Consider the following 18,271-nt stretch of genomic DNA (forward strand, 5'->3'; position numbering starts at 1 on the left):
TCGTCCTTGGCCCAAATCGTTCGAAATTCCAAGCCTTGCTAGTTTGGTTGGAAATGAACAAGAAAGAGTACTATGCCCAGTAAGAGCTCTCAAGTACTATTTGAAACGGACTAAGCCATTACGTGGACAATCAGAAGCTTTATGGTGTGCCATTAAGAAACCTTCTTTACCAATGTCAAAGAATGCAGTTTCTTATTATATCAGACTTTTAATTCGAGAAGCTCATTCCCATCTGAATGAGGAGGACCATGCTTTGCTGAAGGTAAGGACACATGAAGTTAGAGCTGTCGCAACTTCAGTGGCCTTCAAACAAAACAGATCTCTGCAGAGTGTAATGGATGCAACCTATTGGAGAAGCAAGTCAGTGTTCGCATCATTTTACCTTAAAGATGTCCAGTCTCTTTACACGAGAACTGCTACACCCTGGGACCATTCGTAGCAGCGAGTGCAGTAGTGGGTGAGGGCTCAGCCACTACATTCCCATAATCCCATAACCTTTTTTAATCTTTCTCTTGAAATGCTTTTTATTGTTGTTTTTTTGGGTTGTCCGGAAGGCTAAGAAGCCTTTCGCATCCTGGTTGATTTGGCGGGTGGTCAAATTCTTTCTTGAGAAGCGCCTAGATTAGAGGTTGTGATGAGGTCCTTTAGTATGGGTTGCAGCCCTTCATACTTCAGCTCCTAGGAGTCGCTCAGCATCCTGTGAGGATCGCGAGGCTCAGTAAGGAAGACGTACTTAAAAAGGCAGAGTAATTGTTCAAGTCGACTTCCTTACCAGGTACTTATTAATTTTATGTTTGTTATTTTGAATAACTGCTAAAATGAAATACGGAATACTTAGCTCTTAAGGTTAACATATATGCTGGTCTCTACCCACCCCCCTGGGTGTGAATCAGCTATATGATCATCGGGTAAGTTTAATATTGAAAAATGTTATTTTCATTAGTAAAATAAATTTTTGAATATACTTACCCGATGATCATAAATTAAAGGACCCACCCTTCCTCCCCAATAGAGACCCAGTGGACCGAGGAGAAAATTGGTTCTGTGTTGACATAGAGTACTTGAGTACCTACTCGACAGATGGCGCTGTTGATGTACACCCCCACCTGTATAGCGATTGCTGGCGTATTCCGCCCGTAGGTTTTTTCTGTCGGGCAGCAGAGCTGACAGCTATATGATCATCGGGTAAGTATATTCAAAAATTTATTTTACTAATGAAAATAACATTTCATTGCTGTAGACTATAAAGGTGTTCTTGGTTTTATTATGGACTGCTCTATCTTGCTATATATCTACCTACCATGGCACTTATCCCCAATTTTGGGAGGTAGCTGACATCTAAAAAGAAACATAAGGGGATTTTCTTCCTCCTTACCTGATGAGACTCAGCCGAGTTTGGCGGGTACTGTTAGAGTGCCACAGCTCACCCTCTCCTGTTTTCTACCACAAAGGAAGCTTCATATGCTGGCTCCCCTACTTCCACTACCTCAGTGGTCACCTAGGTAGTAGCAAGGACTAATGGAACTGCGTCACATTCATTTCTATTCCTAGTATGTTCTTTTGCCTCTTCCACATCTATCCTGTCACCTAGGGCTTTCTTCACTCCATCTATCTACTCAAACCTTGGCCTTCCTCTTGCACTTCTCCCATCAACTCTTGCATTCATCACCTTCTTCAGCAGTAAAATTTAATTCATATATATATGTAATTTATTTCTTTGCAGATTACATTTGTTTGGACGAGATAGTACAATTCGACCGGGTTGGTTAACAATAGGACCTGGCCTAACAAGCAGTAACTTTGACCCTGATGTATACGCAGGATATTTTTCAAGCGGACAGACTACCACCGGGTGTACAGAGAGAATTGAAGCTCTCCGTCCAAAGTCTCCTCCTCCAAAAGTGAAGGGAGGTCCCGGTGGACGTGGAAGAGGGGGAATAACTTCACGTGGAAGTTTCACTCGTGGCAGGGGAAGAGCTAGATAGTGTGTTGTCTTCCATGAATATTTTTTTTTCTTTTTCTTTTTTATTTTTTACTGTAATTTTACAAAAAGTAGCGTGACACTAAATTTTCCATGGCCGCCTTTATTATTCTTGTATGATCTTTTTATTCATGATGAAGATTTTTAATTTTATCAATAAAGATATTTTCATTCACAGGACATCTTTCACTTTGATTCTGATATTATAAATTATCTTTAAAAATCCAGACTAATTTCAGGACTGTTAAGAATAGGTTTTTAAGTAAGAGATGAGAATGGAAACTGAAAATACATAGAAGATGGAGAACTATTTCGGAAGAGGCTGATGAGATTTATCAAGAAGGCATTGCAACTGGTTGGAGAACACAAAGAACCTTCACTGGACTACTGTCTATAGGGTGCTACACAAGGTAAGTTTATAAGAAGGTATTTTTTATTGTGAATACGCGAGTCTTGCTTTTTGGGGGGATGTGACAAATCATACTATTGGTTTAAACTTGTCGCGAAAAACAGGGATATACTTGCTCATTCAGCTTATAGCATCATTTTCTCCCTTGAAATATGATTATATACCTTCTATTTTAAAGTCAGAACTCTCAAGCAAATTCACTAAACTAGGAGTCTCCTAAGGACAAGAGGCAGTATCCGACGTGCAAAACCTCCGCTGTCCATGATTCTGCTACTTGGAATTGCTACCTTCCATAGACTCAACGGGCATCCCCCCACAGGTGGTGACATGGAGGGATTGCCTCCTCTAACGAAGAACTTGATGCCTTCGTTGAAAGGGCTGTTTCTGGTCAGTTGATGTCTTGTATTGAAAATTGTTGTTTGTCTGCCTCTCTCACAGGCAGTTGCCTGTGGGGCAAGTTCTGTGTTTAGTACGAACTGTAGGATGTTGTCTGAAGATGACGGCTCTCCTGAAGAAAAAAAAGCTGACTCGTCTTTTCCTACTTTGCCACCATTGCATCAACTTCATCCAAGGAGAGAAAGAGGCGCCCTGTGTCAGTGAGGCATTTCGTAGGTCTTTGGAAGCCATGTGTCTGATGAACTTGTTGACCATTGCATCGCTTCGTTTTGGTACCCATTTGCTCCACTAGTGTACCAAAAACTTAACTGTCTTTGCACTTGAAAAGGCAAGCTCCTCATACCCTCTTTCGTACCTCAGTATCCTGAGGTACTGCAAATTATGAGTGTGTATCAGACTAGGGATCCAACCAAGAGGAAGCCTACAAAACAGACAGCCGCTGCTTCCATATTCATGGCCTCTGAAGACGAGAAAAGTGAAGCTTGTTGTGCGATTCTTTCTGCTGACATCCCTGGGGTTAGGTTTGCTACCTCAGGGTCTAAGGGAAGGATGAGCTCCCTCTGTCATGCAGAATTTCATCTGTTTCAAAAAGACAAGAGGAATTCACTTCAAGGAATAAGCTGCTCGCAGTCTTTGGTTGCAGGAACTTGGGCTTCTAGTTTGTGGATGGTCTTTTTGGTCTGACTTGACCATGGCAACTCAATGTGTGTGCTTTCCTGAATAAGTTATCTGGGAAGTCTGCCTTCTGGAGATGCAGTTTTCAGACTTTGATAAGTCCTAAGACCTTCAGGCTCAGTAGATGTAGACTCAAAGGGTCTTTCCGTTGCAAGATCCATTGAGTCTGCGTCGTGGGAAGTCTTTGCAGGCTCGGGAGAGTTTTGCACTCTTAGGAGATATTTCATTGTGGCTCTGTGGAGTCTCATAGATGGCAGCCATTTAATTGTCCTTTTTGAAGCAATATTATTCATCTCCCTGACTTTCTCGCCCTTTAAAAAGGGTCAAATATATGGGGGACACGTAACATTCAAAGAGGAGGTTCCACTCATCCGGGAGTCTGGGACTGAACATGGTTGTGGTGATGGCTCTTGGGTCGATTTCAACACTCCCATAGACAATCTCTATTAGGACAGAGCCTATATTCACATGTAAATTTTGGGAGCCCCAGTCTAGGGTCTGTAAGCCGTGGATGCCCTTTTTTTACATTCAGAGGAGCAACTCGCAAATCCTATGGGTGTTCAAGATTCTTAGGGCATGACTCCTTTGTAATCCTTAATAGGAATGATAAGCAACTCTGAGGGCTTGGTTAGTGGCACTGGCCGTTCCCCCAACGGTGATGTTGCCTTTTGAGCTTTTCTCTCATAGAGAACATCAGGAGGCATGTCCTCCAAATGCTACTTTTTCTTAGCTTGTACTACTCTTGTGAAGAGTCTTTCATAGTTGAACTGCGCTCCTGGCTGAGGTAATGGCTGACGGTCGCGTGCTGTTAGGTTGCGCGCTCCTGTATGGCTCTCACTCACAAGTGGAGGCTCATTTGCTTGAGGTATGCGCTTTGTGTGGTGGAATGCTGCCACTGAAAGATTCATTTGGTGATGGCACTCCTTAACCTTGCATGCCTCAGGAAGATTCGTGCTAAAATCTTTTGGAACCAAAGCCTGAACAAATACAGGGGTGCTCTTCGCTGGCTTAGAAGCCAAACCAGTACTCTCAACTGGGCTATAGCCCAAGAAACTGCTTACAGCACTCCCAGAGTAGGCAGAAAAGTCCGAGACAAAGTCAATTTTGACACACTACAATATTCATGGGCAGTGAAGATGGCAAAAGCACATTATGCAACTTATCTGAAATTTGAATAGATTTGGCCGGAGCAAGGACAACGAACAGGATATCCAAAGCTGAAGATTGGGCTCCTCTCAAGAGGAGCCTTTCTGGTAAATTTGGGGAAAGCAGGTGATCTACCATCTTGAGAGCTTGCCCTACAATCCAAAGGTTATCGGTCTTCTTTGGTTTGCCCTTCGAAGAGTTAACCGAAGAAGGGACAGAGTGACTATTTTGGTAGTCTTAAAGTCAGGATCTCAGTGACTTAAAAAACCTTGGCAACGAACCTGTCTATATGATAAACTTACAGTTACCATAATTCCTTAAGTCTCGTTGAATCTGAAATTACATAGATTTCATATCTTGTGAATAAGTCTTAGATGACAGAATTTCATTTACAGCCAAGAAAAAAATTATGTATGACAAATTAGAAATATAAAAAAAGTGTAAGCTGTCATTAGCAGGATTTGGAGGAGGATTATTTTTATAACAATAAGTCATTTTGAACAAATAGAAAAACTACAGTGGATTTTGTCGAGACAAGAAAAGAAAGCAATATTTTCAATTTTTATTAGGAAAATCATACAACTCAAAAATTTGATGAATCCTTTTGGAATGTTTTGTGAACTCCTTTTCATCTCTACCTGTATCATCATTCATATTTTTAGTCACAAAATGCATAGTATGCCTATACTTTCTTTCATAACTCTAAAGGTTAAATAAATATTGGTAACAAAACTAAAATTATCTTAATATAGATTAAAAGTCCAGCTAAATAGCTAAGGATTACTTAAATGATAAATGAATCATTGTGGTTGACACAAATATAATTATATTGACAATGATTTACATAGTTAATACTGTACTAAAATCATTACTGCACTAAACAATAAGAGTTATCTTTGTTTGTTAGAGAAAGATAAGTCCAGAGCTTCACCTAAGGCCTTTTTATTAATACTTGACACATACCACTCTTATAGGTAAGGGCACAAGCTGTCAAAAGGCACTTGCTAAACAATATCGATAAACAGATGGGTGTCTTCAGTAAAACTCCAAGTAGAGGAGATAATATTTCATTAGTTATTGAGGCTTTGCCTTTCGCCAAGATGCTCCAGTCTAAATTGAAGATGTAAAGTCAATTTGACATTTAATTGCATTGAAGGCACTGGAACCAAATGGCTAAACATACCTGTGATTAGATATATTTTGATGTAGAATTTATAAAACTGATATTACACCCATTGCTTGTCGTCTTTACATTAATATTTTCCCTCTATTTTTCCCTAAAATAATAGGTACCTACTCAGGTTTTCTACAGAGTACTATATCAGTGTCATGTAATACCAAGTTTGGAGACTTAAAACATGATACATGCATTTACAAATATCTTCTGTAATCTTGGTACAACATAATACTAGAAGAATTCTCGTCTGTAAACGTAATTGTGTATTGTCAACGGCGTTGTATGGAAGTACTGCACTACCTTTTCTACCTCGCATAACATTTCCACTTCTCGTAAATTATTTCAGAAAGATTGATAAGAGCTTCAGGAAGACAAAGGGGGAATACAATATATTTGTACATGTAAAACATATTCATTAGTATAGAAAACAAAACTATTTTTGGGATGACAAGAAGTGGAGATGCTACACATATCTTTCCTTAAGGTAACTGTATGTATCAGTTCTTTATTGTCCAAATATCTTACAATTTACTTACCTCTCTCATCCTTATGTAACATCATATTAATGCTCTAATACTGGATGCAGATTTAAATGTATATCTTACAAGTATTCTGCTAAGCCACATTACACTATAACTCTAAATTTACTTAGGGTTTATATACCTAGAAAAATATAATTCCAGGTGATATGAAATGGGTATTATTTTTGTGCGCTTCATTATAACTTACTTGGCCTAGTGAGTAACATATCTAAATAATACATTGTACTCCAAATAATACCTATTCTCTAATTGTTTCAAGTAATTAGAAGATGAAAAAGGCAAAATCAAATAATATGCTGGTGATGCACAAAAGAAACTCCAATAAAATGCAATGACTAGGTTTGGAAAAATTAGGGCAAGGTTTGTAACAAAATTGACATAAAAAAAAATCTTGAATAGGGTATTAAAAATTTCTTGCTATAATGAATTCTGTCTAACAAAATATTGAATAATATTCCTTTGTGCTCACAAAGACTTGATATGTTTTGAATATTAGAACCATGACAAACCTCAGATTGATTTGCTACAAACTTGAAATCACTCAAGGGTACGCTCCTGGGGTGGCGTCATAAATAGGGTTCTTCATAATGTGGCGAGGCGATGTTCCCAGAGGTTCTTGGGGTTGGGGGAAGCCATAAGCTGCATGGAAAGCAGCCCTATAGCTCTGGTGAGAGGCCACTGATGATCTTGATGAATTCAGAGTGTCGCCATGATGAGAATGGGCAAGTACACTTTCCTCATTCAAGGCTGGTTTCACACCATCTTTTAAGGATGCAACACCCAAGGGCCCAGAACCTTCCATGTGGGAGAAGATAGTGGAAACGGATGCTGTCCCTCCAAGATTTTTGTGCCTGTGGAAATGGTAAATTTATTTTATTTTTGCTGTTATACCAGTGGAGGAAAATCTAGCTTGTTTGGCCATACATATCAGGTCTTGAGTAAATTAGCCGTTAATGGTTTCTTAATGGAATTCTAAGTATTTACCCACTTTAGAAATATTTCAGAATAATTAGATAATACATAACAGAAAATTAAATATCTAGTATGTGTAAGCTGCCCCAGAAATCAGCTGTTACTTTAATACGAGCCAGATACAGTGGTAAGTTTACTTGAAACACTCCGTAATAATAATACTTCTCACCTGAATTCTCTTGCTTGCCTGGCGATTATTTTCATTTTGGGGATAAACACCAAGGCCAGAATTATAGAAGCCAATGCCAGTAGAGCTACGCAGGTAGTTGGTGGATCAAGAGAGAGAGGCGCCAAGAAACTCATCACCGACCACAACCCAACTATAGGGCACGACACGCAGGAGCACAGAAGCAACCAACGACCCTTTATGAAATATTTAGAATACAGTTAGATATATATTTTTTTTTAAGGTGAACCTTTTGTCACAGTATATCACCATCAATAATTTAACTGGCCAAAACCTAAAAGTTTATTAATGATTACCTCATTATGGTTCCTATGTATCTTCCTGTTGAGTGTAGAAAGGACCAAACACAGAACAAGCAGTAGTATCAAGTAGATTCGAGTGGCAAGTGTTGCCACCCTCTTCTGGCCACAGAGCCGACTCCCGTCCGAGGCTAAAATAACAAGAGGTTCTTCCCCTATACCCAGGCCTCCAGCATGACCTAACATACACAGGACACCTTCCACTCCCACCATGAAGATGAGGGAAATATGTAAATTCACTTGTGAAACCTGAAAATGTAAATTTGACATAAGGATATGACTTAAAAGTACTGTACAGTAAATGCATCATAGATGTGGTTGCAATAGTCGATGTGCGGGTGTTACTCGAGAATACTAGATTATGATAATTTCATAAAGCATTCTCGCAATTCCCAAATACAAGGACGACTTTCTACATCTTTTAATAGTAAAAATATTACATAATGAGTTATAGACATATGAAGTCCCTAGACTTATATAAAGTTACTGTACTTAAATACAAAATTGAGTTTACAGTGTGATTTTTGTTGCCAATTGTAATCATAGAATATCAATACAGTATTATTTTATATTGGCATTGTGGAGGAAGCCATCAATATGCAAACAAGATTAAAGTTTTTGTGTAATAATTACGCAAGACATTTTATCGTCAAGGAACCTCATAAGTTATATAGTAGCATCAATCAAGGTGGACCAAAGAATTTACTGCTATTATGTATATTTTTTTTTTACTGCCTGCTGTAAGTCTGTGCTGGCATACCGCCAACTAAACAACACCTAAGAACTCTGTGAATCCTATGCCTCAGTTGTACAATTGAGATCCTCAAGGTTTGAAAGTTGCCGAAATGCATCTTCTTAGAAGTGTTTTGCCTTGCTAATTCTTTGGTGCATAAAGTTAACTATTGTATAACTGGTATTCCTTCAGTCATATGATTTTAAAAATAAATCACATGACTGCCTAATACTGTGCTTAAATCATAAAAAAATAATTAAATGCTCTAATACTAATTTTCATCTATGGAGAAATGTAAAGTCCAGTGTGAAAAGCATACGGAGCTGCCTGTGAAATTATTTATCATCATCTGAAAAGGAAGATACTATCCTAATTGTCTTGCTTGTGGAGAGAGGAGGGATGAGCAGTTTTTAAATTTTGTAGATGCAAATATGATACAAATAAAGAGCTGTACCATTTGGTATATGAAAAGAAATGTGTTTCGTCTTAGAGCCTATATAAAATATGTTGAGTTTATAATGAAGTCAAAGTACTTGATGAATATTTTATTTTATTGTCAGGTTTGAAATCTTGTAAGCAAAATTAACTGTCCATGGCAAAGTATCAGGAAATAACTTTATAGTATGTACTGTTAATATTGGAGATTATAATAATATAATGTATGATAAGTTGCGACCTCTTCATCGATCACACTGAATTTTTTATGCTAAAGATGTGCTTGGCGTTATTCTAGGGAAACTTGTACCAATTTCCTTATGTCTGAACTTGAGTTAAATTTATTATTGTTTTTTCAGTATTAAACTTAGCCGGTGATCATATAAGCTGTCAGCTCTGCTGCCCGACAGGAAAACCTAAGGACAAAATACGCCAGCGATCGCTATACAGGTGGGGGTGTACATCAACAGCGCCATCTGTCGAGCAGGTACTCAAGTACTCCATGTCAACACAGAACCAATTTTCTCTCTGTCGTGCCACTGGCAAGACCTACTTAATACGCTGTTGCTTACTGGATTGATTTTCACAGTTTTGGTGAAGTACTCATTTCTAGTTTTTTAGCTTTCGCTTTGCAGAGGTTATCTTCAATACTTCCTTGCATTCTTTGTTTGAATTTTGGATTATTTGTTGACGACTTGGATAGATTTTGAATTCCCCCTTTGACTAATTCAAGATGTCTGACCCTTCTCAAGTCCCCAAATACAGGAAGTGTAGTGCTAGGGACTGTTCAAGGCGTCTTCCGAAGGCCTCTATCGATCCTCACACCATTTGTTCCAATTGTCGGGGTAAATCCTGTCAATGGGAAGATCGGTGTGAGGAATGCGTTGGGCTTTCGGAATTCGATTTTCTCGAATTCCTTAAATATTCACGTAGGCTAGAGAGAGATAGAGTCAGGAGGAGTTCATCTCGCTCAGTTGATTTTTCCTCTCCCCATGCCCCACAACCTATTCCTTCCCCTGTAGTGGTTACTCCTGATCCCCCTTCTAGCACTCAACAACCTTCGATGGCAGATATGATGCGTGCCATCCAGGCTCTGGGTGAGAGAGTCGAGTCATTGGCGAGTGACCGCAACCAACTCATGGCTGACATCAGGGAGTTGAAGGGTAAGAGTGCAGTGGGAAGTGAAGTTAGTGGTAGTGCTGTGAAAAGTGTTATTGTTGCGCTTGAGGGTGCGTCTGTTCGTGCCTGTCGTCCTCCCAGTCCGGGACCTCTTGCAAGCTCCCAAGCCCAGGGGAGAAGCAATGTCGTACGACCAAAGGGTTCGACAGGCTTTAATCAGCGGACAGACGTTCCCTCCGTGGTTTCGGACGTATCTTGCCAAGATCGCCCCACCCACAAGAAGACGAGAGAGCCCGTTCATTCCTCGTCTGCGGAAGAGGTTTCACGCCAGAAACGATGGACCAAGGTCTCACGGCCTCTCAAACGCAAGGTCCCTTCCGCGCAAGTCCAACGGCCCAAGTGTAGCCACTGGGTCAGTTCGGACTCGCTGCAGTCTTCCGATGACTGCACACCTCCTAAGAGAGGCAAAGTGGTACCGCAACAGGCAGTAACACCGTCTGTTGCCGCACCTGCTGCTGTAGACCCTAAGTGGTCTTTGCTACAGTCTATGCAGACACAGTTAGCATCTTTTATGCAGGAGTATCGTGCGGAGAAGGTTGACGCTGCACCCGTTAGCCTACAACCAACCGCGGTTGTGCGTACAGTAGACGCTGAGGCTACCTTCTCCCGCACTCCAGCTGTGAGAGTCCCACCACCCATGCGCAGTGTACCCTGCCAGCCGCACATTGACGTTCACAGACGCACGGAACCCTCCATTGACGTTCGCGAGTTACCACAACAACAGGAGGGTGGAGATAAGTTGCTTTGTTTTGACGCTGTGCGTCAACCTCCGCAACCCACTGTGGTTACCACTACTCGCCCGCAGCAGACTAGACAGTCAGGAGTAGAAGCTTTGCTTCCCCACACAGCTATGGTTGTTGCCAGCTCACAGACTGACCAACAGTTCCATGACGTTGCGTCCAGTGCAGTCACGCATGCACCCGTGCTGCCGGACTCAGCCGACCAGCTGATTCCTACTCCTTTGCCGCTTCCTCCTCAACATTCAGACGATGGACTCTCTGATGATGACGACGCTGCACATCTTGACGACCCGCACACGGACATCGACGAACCCAAGACCACGCCTCCCTCCTTGGACTTTAGGAAAGTGCTTGCACTGTTCAAGGATTTATATCCTGATCAGTTTGTGTCTGCAGCACCACGCTCTCCTCCCTCTGAGTTCGCTTTAGGCACGCAGTCATCCGCACCTGCCTTTACGAAGCTCTTCCTCGCCCGCTCGTCCAAGAGAGCTTTAAGAGTGTTGGGAGATTGGTTGCAGTCCAAGAAGCAACTTGGGAAGACAGCTTTCATGTTTCCCCCTGCCAAGCTTGCTTCCAGATCTAGCGTCTGGTATGCCACGGGAGAAGTTCTCGGCTTGGGAGTTCCTGCCTCTGCCCAGGGCGACTTCTCAAGTCTTGTAGACTCTCCCCGCAGGCTGGCCATGAGACGTTCCAAGATTTGTTGGACTCCTTCGGATTTAGACCATCTGATGAAAGGAGTATTCAGAGCGTTCGAAGTTTTTAACTTTTTGGACTGGTGTTTGGGAGCGTTGAGCAGGAAGACCTCCCCTTCTGACAAGGAAACTTCCATGCTCATAATGTCCTGCATGGACAAAGCCATACGGGATGGTTCTAGTGAGCTTGCGGCTTCTTTCGTTTCCGGGGTCCTCAAGAAACTGGAACACCTTTGCTCGTTCTTGTCAGCTGGAGTAACCCCATGTCAAAGATCGGAGCTTATGTTTGCTCCTCTCTCGAAGTGCCTCTTCCCTGAGGAGTTGATCAAGGAGATTGCTGCCTCCTTGATTCAAAAGGACACACATGACCTGGTTGCTTCATCCGCACGCAAAGCCACCCCTTTGCCCTCCGTGTCTAGACCCAGGATGGATACTCCAGCGTCAATGTTCATTCCGCCCTTTCGTGGCAGAGCCTCCAGCAGAGGAGGTGCTCGTGCCGAAGGTCAACGTGGGAGCAAGAAGAAAGGTTCCAAGTCCTTTAAAGGCAGAGTCTGACTGCCACCTTCTTCAGACAGCAGTGGGAGCCAGGCTCAAGAACTACTGGCAGGCCTGGGAGAACAGGGGCGCAGACGCACAATCTGTGAAGTTACTCAAAGAGGGGTACAAGATTCCATTCTTGCGCAAGCCCCCTCTAGCAACAACTCCCATCGACCTCTCTCCCAGGTACAGAGAGGAGGACAAGAGACTAGCTTTGCAGCAAGAGGTGTCTCTCTTACTACAAAAGGGAGCGGTAGTCAAAGTCCGGGACCATCAATCCCCGGGCTTCTACAACCGTCTCTTCTTAGTCGTGAAGAAGACAGGAGGGTGGAGACCGGTGCTAGACGTCAGTGCTCTGAATGTCTTTGTCACCAAGCAGACGTTCACCATGGAGACGACAAAGTCGGTTCTAGCATCGGTCAGGAAGGAAGACTGGATGGTCTCGTTAGACCTAAAGGACGCGTACTTTCACGTCCCCATCCACCCAGATTCCCAACCTTTTCTAAGGTTCGTTTACGGGAAGGTTGTATACCAATTTCAAGCCCTGTGCTTTGGCCTAAGCACGGCGCCTCTTGTTTTTACGAAACTGATGAGGAATATTGCCAAATTCCTGCATTTAGCAGACATCAGAGCCTCCCTCTATTTGGACGACTGGCTTCTAAGAGCTTCGTCAAGTCGTCGCTGTCTGGAGAATCTAAAATGGACTCTGGATCTGACCAAGGAATTGGGTCTCCTGGTCAATATGGAAAAGTCCCAACTCGTCCCATCCCAAACTATAGTGTACCTAGGAATAGAGATTCAGAGTCAAGCTTTTCGGGCAGTTCCGTCGGCCCCCAGAATCAGTCAAGCCCAAGAATGCATCCAGAACATGCTAAAGAAGGACCGATGTTCAGTCAGACAGTGGATGAGTCTGATAGGGACGCTTTCATCACTGGACCAGTTCATTGCGTTAGGGAGACTGCACCTCCGACCCCTTCAATTTCATCTAGCTGTTCACTGGAGAAAGGACAAGATGCTAGAAGCGGTCTCGATCCCTATTTCCGAGAAGATGAAGTCTTCACTGACTTGGTGGAAGGACAACATTCACCTCAGAGAGGGTCTGCCACTGGCTGTTCAGACCCCCAACCACGTTCTCTTCTCGGACGCATCGGACACGGGCTGGGGTGCGACATTGGACGGTCGGGAATGCTCGGGCACGTGGAACGCGGATCAAAGAACGTTACATATCAACTGCAAGGAGCTACTGGCAGTTCATCTGGCCTTGAGAAGCTTCAAGTCTCTCCTTCTAGGCAAGGTGGTGGAGGTGAACTCCGACAACACCACAGCCTTGGCGTACATCTCCAAGCAAGGAGGGACTCATTCGATGACGTTATACGAGATCGCAAGGGACCTCCTCACCTGGTCAAGAGATCTAAACCTGTCTCTAGTAACGAGGTTCATTCAAGGCAACATGAATGTCATGGCAGACCGCCTCAGCCGGAAGGGTCAAATCATCCCAACAGAATGGACCCTTCACATGAATGTATGCAAGAGACTATGGGCCTTGTGGGGCCAACCTACCATAGATCTATTCGCAACCTCGATGACCAAGAGGCTCCCAGTTTATTGCTCTCCGATCCCGGACCCAGCAGCAGTTCATATAGATGCCTTTCTTCTGGATTGGTCCCATCTAGACCTTTATGCATTCCCCCCCGTTCAAGATTGTCAACAGAGTACTGCAGAAGTTCGCCTCTCACGAAGGGACAAGGTTGACGTTGGTTGCTCCCCTCTGGCCCGCGAGAGAATGGTTCACCGAGGTACTGCAATGGCTAGTGGACGTTCCCAGAACACTTCCTCTAAGAGTGGACCTTCTGCGTCAGCCACACGTAAAGAAGGTACACCCAAGCCTCCACGCTCTTCGTCTGACTGCCTTCAGACTATCGAAAGACTCTCGAGAGCTAGAGGCTTTTCGAAGGAGGCAGCCAGAGCGATTGCTAGAGCAAGGAGGACATCCACTCTTAAAGTCTACCAGTCGAAGTGGGAAGTCTTCCGAAGCTGGTGCAAGTCGGTATCAGTATCCTCAACCAGTACCTCTGTAACTCAAGATAGCTGACTTCCTTTTATACCTAAGGAAGGAAAGATCTCTTTCAGCTCCCACGATCAAGGGTTACAGAAGCATGTTGGCAGCAGTCTTCCGTCACAGAGGCTTAGATCTTTCCAACAACATAGATCTACAGGACCTCCTTAAGTCTTTTGAGACCTCGAAGGAGCGTCGTATGGCCACACCAGGTTGGAATTTAGACGTGGTACTAAGATTCCTTATGTCAGAAAGGTTCGAGCCACTACAATCAGCCTTCTTTAAAGATCTCACTTTGAAGACTCTTTTCCTCGTCTGCTTAGCAACAGCTAAAAGAGTCAGTGAGATACACGCCTTCAGCAGGAACATCGGATTTTCATCTGAAACGGCTACATGTTCCTTACAGCTTGGTTTTCTAGCCAAAAACGAGCTTCCTTCTCGTCCTTGGCCTAAATCGTTCGATATTCCAAGCCTTTCTAATTTGGTCGGAAATGAACGAGAAAGAGTCTTATGCCCTGTTAGAGCTCTTAAGTACTATTTGAGACGAACTAAATCTTTACGAGGGCAGTCAGAAGCTTTATGGTGCGCTATTAAGAAACCTTCTTTACCTATGTCGAAGAATGCAGTTTCCTATTATATCAGACTTTTGATTCGAGAAGCTCATTCCCATCTGAATGAGGAAGACCATGCTTTACTGAAGGTAAGGACACATGAAGTTAGAGCTGTCGCAACTTCAGTAGCCTTCAAACAAAACAAATCTCTGCAGAGTATAATGGACGCAACCTATTGGAGAAGCAAGTCAGTGTTCGCGTCATTTTATCTTAAAGATGTCCAGTCTCTTTACGAGAACTGCTACACCCTGGGACCATTCGTAGCAGCGAGTGCAGTAGTGGGTGAGGGCTCAACCACTACATTCCCATAATCCCATAACTTTTTTAATCTTTCTCTTGAAATGTTTTTTATTGTTGTTTTTGGGTTGTCCGGAAGGCTAAGAAGCCTTTCGCATCCTGGTTGATTTGGCGGGTGGTCAAATTCTTTTCTTGAGAAGCGCCTAGATTAGAGGTTTTGATGAGGACCTTTAGTATGGGTTGCAGCCCTTCATACTTCAGCTCCTAGGAGTCGCTCAGCATCCTATGAGGATCGCGAGGCTCAGTAAGGAAGACGTACTTAAAAAGGCAGAGTAATTGTTCAAGTCGACTTCCTTACCAGGTACTTATTTATTTTATGTTTGTTATTTTGAATAACTGCTAAAATGAAATACAAAATACTTAGCTCTTAAATGTAACATATAATGCTGGTCTCTACCCACCCCCCTGGGTGTGAATCAGCTTATATGATCACCGGCTAAGTTTAATATTGAAAAATGTTATTTTCATTAGTAAAATAAATTTTTGAATATACTTACCCGGTGATCATATATTAAAGGACCCTCCCTTCCTCCCCAATAGAGACCCAGTGGGACGAGGAGAAAATTGGTTCTGTGTTGACATGGAGTACTTGAGTACCTGCTCGACAGATGGCGCTGTTGATGTACACCCCCCCCCCTGTATAGCGATCGCTGGCGTATTTTGTCCTTAGGTTTTTCTGTCGGGCAGCAGAGCTGACAGCTTATATGATCACCGGGTAAGTATATTCAAAAATTTATTTTACTAATGAAAATAACATATTATTACTAACCAAGCTACAACCCTAGTTGGAAAAGCAAGATGCTATAAGCCCAAGGGCTCTAATAGGGAAACATAGCCCAGTGAGGAAAGGAAATAAGTAAATGATGAGAACAAATTAACAATAAATCATGCTAAAAAACAGTAACAACGTCAAAACACATATGTCATATGTAAACTACTAACGTCAAAACAGATATATCATATGTAATCTATAAGATGACTCATGTCAGCTTGGTCAACATAAAAACATTTTCTGCAACTTTTTGAACTTTTGAAGTTCTACCGATTCAACTACCCGATTAGGAAGATCATTCCACAACTTGGTCACAGCTGGAATAAAACTTCTAGAATACTGTGTAGTATTGAGCCTCATGCTAAAAGAGATTGTGGCTATGCTATGGAGTAGCATATGTTCAATGAAGACCTCAAAATAAATAAATAATATTTCTATCAACCTTCCCTGATGTTCATATTGCTGCTTCTAAAGATCGATTAAATAAAAATTCAAAAGCATCTTACACTCTGAAATGCCATCTCCCCAAATAAAAACTGTTGCTTAAGGGCGCTTACTTTACCGAGAAGAAGGATATAAGGATCCATGTTACCTTCGTTCTTTGCCTCGAAATCTAAATTTAGTTGTATTACAGTGCAATGTCCTTGCATATAAGCAATAAATTGATCATATATATTGCACGAAATTAGATTTAAGTGCATTTCACTGATTCAGTTACATATGTATTGCCTCAAGCCTCAAATAAGGTTTGATTCATTTGCATTTGACAGACTCGGTTACATGGGACTATTATAACTGCACTGGTTTAAGTATACTGGATTGGCTAGTCCTGTTCTGTGGAATTCCAATGTCAGTGTCATCACATAATTCGGTAAATTACTCACCTCCCCTCCAAGACCCAAGGAAACGAGTGCTCTGAGGTGCATGCATTTAACTAGAATGACGCCGTAGCAGAGGGCCAAGCACAAAGGCGGTGCCCATTGCCGCAACGCGCACGTAATAGGCGAAGGCGGCAAAACGTAGACCACACAGGATGAATAAACTCCCATTACTCCCATGAGAAGGACTGCTCCCAGTACCTGCAAGAAAGAAAAATTTTATTTTAAAAATTGTACAAGTGTAGCCTTTGCATTTCATGTAATTAAAAAATATATGGTTCACTTCTGAAAATAAAGTCCAAGACTTCTGAAAGCAATTCAAATGTGCATAATATAAATTAAATATGAAACCCATATTAACGAACTATTAATCTCTGTGCAAAACTGAGGAGGTATTCCAGATACTTTACCTGGGAGCCATTTAGTGTCCCATCGCAGACGCGAAGTGCCACGTAGATGCATACGTAAAGGGCAGAGATGACGCCGAGAGAGGCAACTACAAGAACAGTAAATGCCCATGTGCGACCAACGTAATCCTGAAAAGGCAAGGTTAAGCATTTCAGCCAATTACACAATAAAAATAACAAATTTTAAAGATGATTTTGTATTTTTCTTAACTATACAAAGCTGAATCCTTTATTATAGGAGATGGATACTACTGAAGGCTGGAATGCAGCAGCTAAAACTTTAAAGGAGGTGTAACAACTGGCAAGGTAGTTACCTCCTGGTAGGGGCTAGGCAATCAGCCCATGTAGCTCACTGTAACTTCAATTGGATTGCAACCAGGACTTACTTTGGGGGCTAGTGTTGGAGGGAAAGCATGGGCAAAGACCTCGGGTTTCTATAGTTAGGAAAAATACAAATTACTGTAACCTAAAAACTTGGCATTTGTTCCAAAACAAACCATCGTCCTGTATACGGGAGACTCATCATTAGGCGGGAACTAAACAGATCTAGCATTGAGTCAATGTTTAACTTGTGCTCTTACACCTTGTGAACCAGAGAAGCATCAGGTTATACTGAGCTAAGGCCAGAACACTATGTTTCGACTCAACCTTGAGGTCAAAATGAAGCTATGGTCATTTAAAAAGGAGAAAGTTTGCTTGGTCACAAAACATTCTCCCTCACAGAATATGAAAAGAATAGAATGTGATACACATTTGAATGCTTTAAGAAAAATGAGCTTACCTATCTTTAGATCAAGTCCAAATGGCGAGGTTTCTGAGGGTGTATCACAAGCAGGGGGAAAATGGAAAAGTAGGCCAGTCACTCTCTCCCCTTTTATTCCAGACTTTGATCTACAGATACTGGTTCAGTTACAGAGCAGAGATAACTAAACCACCTGCTGAGTAGCAACTACAGGTCCCATGGTGAAAGTATCCATGGGTCTTGCCAGTCACTTGCCAATCACTTTCTGTGCTGATGAACAAATTTTGCAGGTGAGGCCTTGAAGACCTAGTAAGCTTGAGGTAGGACCTAAATGCCCTAACAGGATACGGTAGGAGTTGATCAGGGTCCTCAGTTACCCCATTTAGACTTGTAATCTTTCAAGATAAA

General features: G+C 42.3%; 2 protein-coding genes across 5 annotated transcripts in view; one reads left to right on the plus strand and one right to left on the minus strand.

Moving 5' to 3' along the window:
• Positions 1 to 2,156, plus strand: part of LOC137655797 (N6-adenosine-methyltransferase non-catalytic subunit-like) — a 91,601-nt gene extending 89,445 nt beyond the window's left edge. For all 3 annotated transcript variants that reach the window (XM_068389949.1, XM_068389950.1, XM_068389951.1), the window contains exon 8: positions 1,724 to 2,156. In XM_068389949.1, coding sequence (XP_068246050.1) covers positions 1,724 to 1,985 — 262 coding nt within the window. In that variant the 3' untranslated portion in view covers positions 1,986 to 2,156. The remainder of the gene's footprint in view (positions 1 to 1,723) is intronic.
• Positions 2,157 to 5,172: 3,016 nt separating this feature from the next.
• LOC137655798 (metabotropic glutamate receptor 2-like) overlaps positions 5,173 to 18,271 on the minus strand; it is a 172,416-nt gene continuing 159,317 nt past the window's right edge. Inside the window, exons 12-16 of one of the 2 annotated variants that reach the window (XM_068389952.1) lie at positions 17,125 to 17,250; positions 16,721 to 16,915; positions 7,782 to 8,033; positions 7,468 to 7,661; positions 5,173 to 7,177 (exon numbers count right to left, since the gene is read on the minus strand). In XM_068389952.1, the coding sequence (XP_068246053.1) occupies positions 6,868 to 7,177; positions 7,468 to 7,661; positions 7,782 to 8,033; positions 16,721 to 16,915; positions 17,125 to 17,250 (1,077 nt within the window). In that variant the 3' untranslated portion in view covers positions 5,173 to 6,867. The remainder of the gene's footprint in view (positions 7,178 to 7,467; positions 7,662 to 7,781; positions 8,034 to 16,720; positions 16,916 to 17,124; positions 17,251 to 18,271) is intronic. The other variant, XM_068389953.1, reaches the window with a different exon arrangement.

The sequence above is a fragment of the Palaemon carinicauda genome, chromosome 16, assembly GCF_036898095.1.
Source record: "Palaemon carinicauda isolate YSFRI2023 chromosome 16, ASM3689809v2, whole genome shotgun sequence".
In the NCBI taxonomy this organism is placed as follows: domain Eukaryota; kingdom Metazoa; phylum Arthropoda; class Malacostraca; order Decapoda; family Palaemonidae; genus Palaemon; species Palaemon carinicauda.